At 46.7% G+C, this 11,263-nt stretch overlaps 1 protein-coding gene across 2 annotated transcripts in view; it reads right to left on the bottom strand.

Annotated features, from left to right (window-relative positions):
* Positions 1 to 457: 457 nt before the first annotated feature.
* Positions 458 to 11,263, bottom strand: part of PRPSAP1 (phosphoribosyl pyrophosphate synthetase-associated protein 1) — a 47,215-nt gene continuing 36,409 nt past the window's right edge. For both annotated transcript variants that reach the window (XM_015418458.1, XM_015418459.1), the window contains exons 8-11: positions 9,645 to 9,790; positions 8,277 to 8,347; positions 5,208 to 5,354; positions 458 to 1,647 (exon numbers count right to left, since the gene is read on the bottom strand). In XM_015418458.1, the coding sequence (XP_015273944.1) occupies positions 1,489 to 1,647; positions 5,208 to 5,354; positions 8,277 to 8,347; positions 9,645 to 9,790 (523 nt within the window). In that variant the 3' untranslated portion in view covers positions 458 to 1,488. The remainder of the gene's footprint in view (positions 1,648 to 5,207; positions 5,355 to 8,276; positions 8,348 to 9,644; positions 9,791 to 11,263) is intronic.

Raw genomic sequence — 11,263 nt, 5'->3', positions numbered from 1 at the left:
GTGGCCAGCCAATAGTGTTTGAGTATTTAGAATTTTTTTTTTTTAAACAGTATCTCAGTCTATCATCATTTGGGGGCAAACTGCAGCACTTTCACCATCTTGTGGTTTTACAAAATCACTAGAAATCCTAATGATCCATGTAAAGTAATTTTGCTCTGGATAGGAATTAAATGAATGGATGAAATCTGCTAAATGGACTGCAGGAATCTTATCAGTGGAACAGGGGCACTCCGGAAGGTGTTGAAAACACAAGGACCGATTTCACACAAGAGGTGCGCCGCCGTCGCGCCTCCCTCTGCCCCGCTTCTATCGGTCAATTTCGCACTCGAAGCCGCGCGGCCGCGTTTTGACCCGCGGCTTCGCCCGGTTTCCCCCGCGGTTTCGTGATCCTGTTTTTTGAGGATCGTGAAACCGTGGGGGAAATTGGGCGAAGCCGTGGGTCAAAACGCGGCCACGCGGCTTCGTGTGCGAAATTGACCAACGGAAGCGGGGCAAAGGGAGGCGCGACCGCGGCGCGGCTCTTGTGTGAAATCGGTCAAGGAGTATGTCGTTTCCCCTCCAAGCCAGAGGCTATCATCTAATGGAAAGTCCCAAAGAGATACAAAATTCCATAGTTTTTTCTGGTAAAATATTAAGAGCCACCACATTAGGAATCAGGCTGAATCACCCAAGCAAAGATGTCAGTGTTAACATAGCGGTATATAGCAATCTCTTATAACTTAGCTAATTCACAAAAGTACTTTTTTCTAGGTTAGCTCTTCAAGTTAAGTGTGTAAAATACAGTTATGGATGACCTGGATGTCTCTATATTTTCTGGCCAGCATGCTTCAACCCCTGAACACAGCACGCCATCTGAGACAGGTTACCTGCAAACTTTAGGGAAGAGGTACTTGCCAACTGGACAGTATTAGAACCTACGGTTCCACAAAAGGAGAGAAAGTACATTCTCCTGTTCTCTGCCACCCTTTTGGAATCACTTAGCATCATGCTGTGTTATTGCTGATGAAGTTACCTAAGCGGCCATAAAATGAAGCTTATTTGTAGATGGTTTCACAAAAGGAAGCTCCGCTGCATCGATTGGATTAGGAAAGAGGGGCATTGCACATACCAGCAATGCAGAAAGAAACCCAGCTTCTACCAAGTAGTTTGACAGCACTTCTTCCTAGAGAATTTGTGGAGTAAGCCAAATCTCAATAAGCCATCAAGGTCACTTCGCCATTTCCCTCACACAATACAATCAAGAGGTCACCAATAGTCTCCTTCAAAGCAATGTCAAATAGACTCCAGTGCCTGATGCGTCCTGATCTAGTTCAGCCTCCAGAAAGATGTGAAACTCTTAGTAGTTGCAACAGTCCCTGAACACCCATTCCCCTTGTAAGATCTCAAAAACTGTATACTGTCAACTTTATGGCACCGGCGTTTCATGCGCATTTCCACTCTCCTGTTTAAGGAAACCAGACAGGAGGAGTGAGAAAAGAAAAAAGATATCTAATCATCCACAGTGATGTTGCGGAAGAGGTAAGCCATAGATTCCCCATTGTGGATTCGACGGATGGCTTCGGAGAGGATCAAGCTGATATCTACAGTCTTTATCTTGGGACACTGCAGTTTCTGCACCTCGTGAGGAACCGTATTGGTGACCACCACCTACGGAGAGACCCGAAAAGGGAAAATGTTAGAAACATGGCTGAAACAGCTGCTCAGATTTAATCCACGAGGGACTGAATTGGCTTTAAAATAATAATAATAAAACCAATGGTTTTCAGTGGCCGCCACATTCCGCCAGATTTTATCTGTCATTACGACTGCCTGATATAACGTGAGATTGCAGCACGATTTTTAGATTACTTAGGGAATGACTGGCCCCCAAGGTCTCTGATGAGATAAATACAAATGCTGCAAGAACTAGAAGAAGAAGAGAAGAGATTGGATTTATACCCCGCCCTTCACTCCCCAAAGGTGTCTCAGAGCGGCTTACAAACTCCTTTCCCTTTCCCTCCCCACCACAGACACCCTGTGAGGTAGGTGGGGCTGAGAGAACTCTGACAGAAACGGCTCTTTCCCAAGAGCAGCTCTGACAGAACTATGGCTTGCCCAAGGTCATCCAGCCAGGTGCAAGTGGAGGAGCGGGGAATCAAACCCGGCTCTCCCAGATTAGAGTCCGCGCACTTAACCACTACACCAAACTGGAAAACTAATAGTGACAGTCTAGTAATGATAGTTGCAAGGAGATCAGCTCAGTGGTACCCTGTAAAGCGCTTCTCCATACAGGCTAATAAACTCTATGAGCACAGCTGCTCGGCTGCCAAGAGAAAATGGCCCCATAAAAGAAAAACACAAAGTGAAAGCAGCTATGCAGAGATTTATTTCAGCCGTACAATCTACCATGGTATTAGCCCCCAGGGAGAACACCAGGTCCTATGTAAAGCGGTGTTCATGGCACTTAGGTTTTAAGCCCAGAAGAGAGACTGCACCACAGGCGCAACTCCCATAGTCTTACTTAGCAAAACACAACTATGCCATAGCAGCTAAAAGTGCTCACTCTACTTCCTCCTGTCACTACAACTGAGTATCTCCCTGGGATTGGGGGACAGAGTGAAAGTGTTAGGCCAGTGACATGGTACAGAGTGAGGATGTGCATTCGGTAAAGCCGAACTGGGGAAAACCCCCGAAAAATGCCTTTTTGGCATTTTTCGCCAATCCAGCAAGCCGAATCAGGATCTCTGATCTGATTCGGCTGCCGAATACTGAAACTATCTGGCTTTTATCCGGCATTATTCAGCATTGCCAAATACAGGCTTAAAAAGTAAAGGTAAAGGTTCCCTTGCTCGAAAGCCAGTCAAATCCGACTCTAGGGTTGCGGTGCTCATCTCCGTTTCAAAGCTGAAGAGCCAGCGCTGTCCGAAGACGTTTCCGTGGTCATGTGGCCGGCATGACTAAATACCAAGGCGCACAGAACGCTGTTACCTTCCCACCGAAGTGGTACCTATTTATCTACTTGCAATTTCTTGCTTTCGAACTGCTAGGTTGGCACATACATACAGGCTTGGTGGGGTATGGGTGGGGTATGAACTTTAAAAGGCTTTTAAAATCTTTTCTTTCCCGCCATTTCTCTCTCTTTCCTGCCCTTTTGCCTGCTTTTCAAGAGGGAGGGGAAAGAGGGACCTTACATACAGCCAATCACTGCAATGTAGTTGCAAATGGCATTGCAGCTTGCAAGGCTGTCATTGCTGCTGGCTTCAAACTCGAAGCCCAGCTACTAGCTTGGTTTCCCAGGGACAGGAGGGAGGGAGGAGCACTGGCCAGTAAGATTACAGATAAGGGTGGGCACACTGGTCTTTGGCCAATCACGGAAGTTTGTTCTTTTTTGGGAATTCTTCGGTGTATGGCCAGAAAGCACAAAAGCAGGGGTCTCTGGCTGGGTGACTCCATTTTCTGCTGAGAGAACTTTGGTTGAAGATTGTGTGGCCGGCTTCTGCTTCAGCCACTCTCTGAGCCGGACTTTCCTGCTGCCTGTGAGACTAACTTGGACTACCTCAAACCAAGATCCTGCCTGCTGGAAAAACAGAAGACTGAAGACATCCACTGGTTTGACTGATTAGGGGCCAGTTTTTAAAAACTTTTTTCACTTTGTTGTAGGCTGGTAGGTTGGAGCCTGGGATTGGTTCTGGTGGGCACATTGCACTGGTTCTGCTGCTGGCCTTGCAAACATGCCCCCTCACACCACACCTCACACTGCAGATATTCTCTGGGAGAAACTGCTGGGCTGTTGTTTTATCTGCCTGCCTTTCCCCCCACCATTGGAAGCAATGGAGAATGGGTGCACCCTCTATGGATGACCCTAGAACTGGACCCCCTGGTCCACTCTTTTTCAAACTTGGGGGTTCTTTTGAGGAGAGCTCCAGCACCTACAGTACAAATTTGGTGTCACTACCTCAAACCCCCTCTCCCCCAGCCCACTGAATACACCTTAAAAGATTTTGCCATTGACTACAATGGTCCCACAGGATATAATGGAGCCGAATTTTTTCAGTATTCCCAAATATTTCCGGATACCAATACATTACTGGAATTGGTATTCAGGTATACGCAGGAATACCAAAAAATTCAGCTTCATTATACCTGAATCTAAAAAAAGCCAATCCCCACCCCACCCCACACACAGCCCTAGTGCAGAGTTGCATTTCTAGAGTGCTGTTTGATAGGCAGTTGGGGAGATCATATCAGGTATAATACAAAGAGCAGGAGGTGGGAAAAGACACCCCAGGGAACAGTAGCAAAGGTATGTGTTAAGGAAAACAAACCTGAGTGTAAGGTCTAGTTTTAGGTGACAAACAAGTGGAAACCTGGTCTCAAATTTCAGCAGAAGTATTTGAACCTGAATGTGCTGTAATTATTTGCTATAGGAAGCACAAAGAAATTGATGCAAATAGAAATCAATCAAGGCTGGATTCTCTTTAGAGAACGGTATGCAAGTACCAGCCTTGTACTCCACTCAGTTTCTGCCTCTCTGAAGACGGGTTCAAATGTATCCACATCAGGGGTCATTTCCTGCGGGAGCGCATAGGAGCGGGGCTCCGGCAGTAAGGAGCCCAGGGGGCGGGCGCATGCAACAAGCCCCGCCCCATTCTCTCAGCAGCTCTCAGTCGAGCCACGAGGAGCAAGAAGCTTCCAGGTAAGTTGCAGAGCCCCCCCCCGGCCCGCCTTCAGGTACAAGCTCTCCCTCCTCTGTGAGGGCAGATCTGCGCATCCCCCCCCCATAGCTAGCAATCCAAAACAGCCCAGTGGCACCTTTAAGACCAAGTTTTGTTCAGGTACAAGCTCTCCCTCCTCTGTGAGGACAGATCTGCACGTTTCCCTGCCCCCCCATAGCTATCAATCCAAAACAGTCCAGTGGCACCTTTAAGACCAAGTTTTATTTAGGTACAAGATCTCCCTCCTCTGCGAGGACAGATCTGTACGTTTCCCCCCCCCCAATAGCTAGCAATCCAAAACAGTCCAGTGGAGCCTGAGCGGTGGGTGTTGCCTTCTGACACACTTCCAGTGATGTCAGGGGGTGTGGCATATGCTAATAAGTTATGCTAACGAGTTATGCTAATGAGCCCCTGCCCCTCTTTTTCTACAAAATGACCCCTGATCCACATAACACTACTCTTGATAGCAAAGTGTCCCAGCTGTTAGAGTTTCCACAGTCTATCGAGACTTGCCTCATCGATCGAGGACTCTTCAATCAGTCGTGGAGCATCAGCAGACAGGAGCCCGTGAGTGGCCATGATAAAAATCTTGTAAGCACCACGCTCTTTCAAGATGTCCGCAGCCGCCACAAAGCTTTCCACATCGTCAATGATGTCATCCTGACAAGCAAAATAAATCCCAGTTAAAAAAAATCCAGAAACGTCTCTTGCCCCACAACCCCTTGACTGCCTCTGCTAGTCAAGAACTCCACGAAAATACTTCAGTGTCTGTTCAAAGCGATGAACGGAAGAAAATTCCGCCATGCTGCCAACAGGAGTTTATATTACACTGTCAAGTGTTAAGGCTGCCTAGGCCCGCTAAGGCCTGAGAGGCCCTTTAACATTTTTTATATATATACGCTTGAGGCAAACTTTAAATGTCTATTTAGCAGTGAAAAAAAAGCGTGGATTGTAAAATAGGCATGAAAATATTTTTCTGGGACAGAAATAAAGATTAAGATCTGTGATCTTTCAAAGAACCAAAAATGTCCTTTGAAGAAGAGGACTTTGGATTTATACCCCCGCCCTTCACTACCCAAAGGTGTCTCAGAGCGGCTTACACACTCCTTTCCCTTCCCCTCCCCACCATAGACACCCTGTGAGGTAAAAGAAGAAGAGGAGGAGATTTCATACCCCGCCCTTCACTACCCAAAGGGGTCTCAGAGCGGCTTACAAACTCCTCTCCCTTCCCCTCCCCACCACAGACACCCTGTGAGGTAAAAGAAGAAGAAGAAAATATTGGATTTATACCCCGCCCTTCACTATCCAAAGGTGTCTCAGAGCGGCTTACAAACTCCTTTCCCTTCCCCTCCCCACAACAGACACCCTGTGAGGTAAAAGAAGAAGAGGAGGAGATTGGATTTATACCCCGCCCTTCACTACCCAAAGGTGTCTCAGAGGGGCTTACAAACTCCTCTCCCTTTCCCTCCCCATCACAGACACCCTGTGAGGTAAAAGAAGAAGAAGAGGAGATTTTATACCCCGCCCTTCACTACCCAAAGGTGTCTCAGAGCGGCTTACAAACTCCTCTCCCTTCCCCTCCCCACAGCAGGCACCCTGTGAGGCAGGTGGGGCTGAGAGAGCTCTTGACAGAAACGGCTCTTTTTCAAGAACAGCTCTTATCAGAACTATGGCTTGCCCAAGGCCATCCAGCCAGGTGCAAGGGGAGGAGTGGGGAATCAAACCCGGTTCTCCCAGGTTAGAGTCTACCCCAGACTGGCTCTTTGGGCATACTTATCTGTTGTATAGTTGAATGCAGCTTTCTGTGATCTTGGTTGCATTGTGGCTGCAGAGGCCAAAACTAGGATCTGAGAACATTTCCTATTGAAATGCAGGCATCTTTCCCCCTTTTTGCTGTCTGTGGGACTTCACATCGTGCACTGGCTCCCCATACTAGTTTCAGTCAGTCCTGTGGACCAGTGGGCCACCAAAATAGGCTTATGTACATTATAATTCTGGGCTGGGAGGTGGTGAAATGATGAAATGTAGGTTAAACACACCACCAGATGGAGGAGCACACTAAAGCAAACTTCCTTAGGGCTATATGGAGTTCTGCGACACAATGGGAAACTCACACTAAGCATGCTAAAGAGCTAAGGCTAGCTAGGCCTCTTTTTTCCTGAAGCATCTTTCCTCCAAATCATAGAATGTTAGAGTTGGAAGGGACCTTGCAGGTCATCTAGTCCAACCCCCTGTACTCTGCAGGAGCACAGCCAAAAGACAGCCCCAAACATACCCAAAAGATGGTCGTCCAGCCTCTGCTTGAAAACGTCCAGCGAAGGAACACCCACCACCTCCTGAGGCAGTCTGTTCCACTGCTCAACCACTCTTACAGTCAGGAAGTTTCTCCTGATATTTAGCTGGTAACGACTCCCGTGTAATTTCCACCCCTTAGATCTAGTCTTGCAATCCGGAGCAGGAGAGAACAGCTGCTCCATCTTCTACATGACAGCCCTTCAGATACTTGAAGATTGCAATCGTGTCCCCTCTAAGCCTTCTCTTTCCCAGGCTAAACAGACCCAACTCTTTCAGCCTTTCCTCCAAATGACTTATCATACCCACCCACCTGCCTAGGAGATAAACATGCAAAGGATTTTAACAGGACGCATAACAGTCCTTGGTAAGGCTTTAAAAAAATACTTTAATAAAAATAGGAACATTTCAGGAATCTACACAAGAAGTTGCTTTATACGGAATCAGATCACTGGTCCATCAAAGTCAATACTGTCTACTCAGATTGGGAGTGGTTCTCCAGGGCCTTAGATCTTCACATCTTTCTGGGCACCACATTTTAGGAAGGATGTTGACAAGCCCGAGCGTGTCCAGAAGAGGGCAACCAGGATGGTGAGAGGGTTGGAGTCCAAGTCTTACGAGGAAAGGCTGAAAGAGTTGGGGATGTTTAGCCTGGGAAAGAGAAGGCTTAGAGGGGACATGATTGCGGTCTTCAAGTACCTGAAGGGCTATCATGTAGAAGATGGAGCAGATCTATTCTCTCTTGCTCCGGATTGCAAGACTAGGTCTAATGGGTGGAAATCACAAGGGAGTCGTTACCGGCTAAATATCAGGAGAAACTTCCTGACTGTAAGAGTGGTTGAGCAGTGGAACAGGCTGCCTCGAGAGGTGGTGGATGCTCCTTCTCTGGACATTTTCAAGCAGAGGCTGGACGACCATCTTTCGGGTATGTTGCAGGGCTGTCTTTCGGCTACGCTCCTGCAGAGTGCAGGGGGTTGGACTAGATGACCTACAAGGTGCCTTCCAAGTGAAGATTCTGGTACTGAAACCAGGACCTCCTGCATGCAAAGGATGTGCTCTACCACTGAGCCATTTCCCCCCTTTCCACATACTATAATAAGTCATACTGGAGTACAACGTCCCTATTTGATTAAACAGTAAAATAGAATCACTTTCAGAATATTTAGCATCCCAACCACAACAATCAACTTCAACCTTCTTAGCCAGAACTGAAATCCCACCCACGTCCATTAGAGGGGGAGGGAAAACAGAGGAAGATCCCATTCATTCTATAGGACTTTGGTTTCTTACCACAATTATGGCAATTCTGCCTCCAACATCTCCGACTACTGTTATTGGTGGTTTTTCTTTGGCCATCATCACTGAAGAAAAGAAAAAATTAGACTTACAAAGTTTACTGCACTATTCATTTACAGCACTTGTAGGACATATACACATGAAGTACTGCATCGTCCTCCTAAAATGAACACATTTGGGTGCGGTCAGAGCGGGTTAAACTGCTCCAGTTCTAACCGGATTATATTTGATCTGGATAATCGCGATCACACTGACCTCCCTTATCCCGCCTCACCCACAGTCACATCGCTCCCCGGCATTTACACTACTGACGCGCGGGAGCGTGTATTGGCGGGTTTTTAAATTTTTCCTCAGTATGCGCATAGGTGCCCCTCCGTAGAAGGGAGGGGGAACTATCATGGCGCATGCACAGAACCACCAGGGCGAATCAATCCAACCCCTCCAACAAAAGACTTCCCTTTAAACGTTTGACCTGAAAATGGCCTCCGTGAGATCCCAAACTCATCTAAACACTAAAACAAGTGGCCGTTTAAATGTCGGTTTTCCAAACGCGGTGGCGGAGCTCCACCTATGCGCACACCGCGAATGCATTAAAAAAAGGGCGGGTGAAAAGCGGACGCCTTGGGCAGCTTTCGAGCGGGGAGGGGGTTTAAACCGGAAGTGGCTCGACACCGCAGGAGCGGTCAGACGTGAGAAAAGTGCGGCTGGAAGCTCTCCCTCCTCTGCGAAGACAGATCTGCGCATTCCCCCCCCATAGCTAGCAATCCAAAACAATCCAGTGGCACCTTTAAGACCAAATTTTATTCAGGTACAAGCTCTACCTCCTCTGCGAGGACAGATCTGTACGTTTCCCCCCCTCCAATAGCTAGCAATCCAAAACAGTCCAGTGGAGCCTGAGCGGTGGGTGTTGCCTTCTGGCACACTTCCGGTGATGTCAGGGGGGGTGACATATGCAAATACGTTATGCTAATGAGTTATGCTAATAAGCTCCTGCACCGCTTTTCCTACGAAATGACCCCTGAACATTGCTATTTATATTTGTTCAGAGATTGTGAAATAGTACAAAAGAGATTTCCCTTATTAAACAGAGGTTGTAAAATTGGAAACAAAGCATTTGCATTCACAAGAGATCATGTGAGTATATCATGCAAGGAAGTGACCAGTGAAATCGCTGAAATGTTTTTCTTAGCTGAAGCAGGCATGTGCTTGTAATATTAAAAAAAAAAAAAACCTAGGAAACTTTTATAAGGCCTGTCTTGATAAAATCTTTGCCATTCATGAGTGCATTGGAATTTTTGGTTGACGAAATACCCTTGCCCAGTAACTCCCAAGCAAAATAAAAACAGAAAAACCACAACTTACATGGCAGCTCCAAGCCAGTGTGTAGTGTAGTGTTTTTTACTGTCGGGGGAGAATGACGTCCATCATCCATGTCTTGTTCTGTGCACTGAGCCTCCCCATGGATGACTGCTAGTCCTAGCCGCAGCCGTTCAGCGTAAGACTGGGCCCTGTATAAACCCAAAAGACAGATGAATGGGAAACAGGTTTCAATTTAGGAGAGGAGTTTCTGAACTTCTAAGCATTTCAAACAATGACAGCTCGCGACTGATCATTTCTCTTTTCACCATAGGTTTTGGATTTTCTTTTAGCAAATGATTTTTCAATTCATTTTCTGTTTTTGCCATTATCATATAAAAGCCAGATGCTTCTTATTTTGAAAGTGTATCAAAACACTTAAATATAAGAAAATGCATCACTTCATGAACCCTTTCTTCTACTTTCAGGCTTCTATTTAATTGCAGTATCAAAAAATGTTAATATTTCAAGACCACCCTTCCAACCCACCTCCTTCCATCTGTCCCTCTGTGATGATGTGAAAACATCTGTCAGGATTATATTGTCAGGATCCACGGCAAGACAACGAAGTACACACTTCTAAGAAGGTTTTACTTTTATTGAAAAGCCATAGATGCAGTAACATGAACACTGTTAGGAATGGCGGGTTACCTATGCGCATAATAGGATATAGGGCATTCGTATGCGCCCCCCCCAGTACTACCCAATTAGATGGGCTCCCGCGCGCGGGCATTTGGCAGATTCTCTAACGGCTATGAAGCTGGGAAAGTAAGAAGCTCCCATGAAACCTAGACACTACCAACTCCTCCAGTGACCTTGAGAGATATGCGTTACAGCTTAGAAGCAATTAAGCGCATGGGAAGGAATGCAAAGCAATTAGAAACATACACCACACTCATGGCAGCTATAGCTGACATATATGAGCCATAGTGAACTCAGGTTATTAAATGGAAAGGGGAGAAATATTTTCAAAGTGTTTCACTCCAGAGGGTATCTCCATTGCAGCCAAACACAGAGACTTGTGGCACCTTAAAGACTTACAATTTTTTGTTCAGAAGATCTCAGTTTTCACTGTGGAGAATCATCTCCTCTTTGTACCAGTTCTCCAACTTAACACAAACCACCCATTTATAGACTCTAATACTAACACAGACTGTTGTCTACCCAATTTTATCCACTATATACTAACTACAGGATTGTCCAAATAAACTACAATTTGGAGTCAGTTTGGTGTCGTGGTTAAGTGCGCGGACTCTAATCTGGGAGAACCGGGTTTGATTCCCCCACTCCTCCACTTGCACCTGGCTGGATGACCTTGGGCAAGCCCTAGTTCTGATAAGAGCTGTGCTTGAAAAAGAGCAGTTTCTGTCAGAGCTCTCTCAGCCCCGCCTACCTCACAGGGTGTCTGTTGTGGGGAGGGGAAGGGAAAGGAGTTTGTAAGCCGCTCTGAGACTCCTTTGGGTAGTGAAGGGCAGGGTAATAAATCCAATCTCTTCTTCTCTCAAGAGCAGTTCTCAGGAGAGCTCTCTCAGCCCCACCTGCCTCACAGGGTGTCTGTTGTGGGGAGGGGAAGGGAAAGGAGTTTGTCAGCTGCTCTGAGACTCCCTTGGGTAGTGAAGGGCGGG

Source organism: Gekko japonicus, unplaced genomic scaffold (assembly GCF_001447785.1).
Source record: "Gekko japonicus isolate JY-2015 unplaced genomic scaffold, Gekko_japonicus_V1.1 scaffold148, whole genome shotgun sequence".
Classification (NCBI taxonomy): Eukaryota; Metazoa; Chordata; class Lepidosauria; order Squamata; family Gekkonidae; genus Gekko; species Gekko japonicus.
The sequence above is the reverse complement of the archived record's forward strand: the minus strand, read 5'-3'. Positions and strand labels throughout refer to the sequence as shown.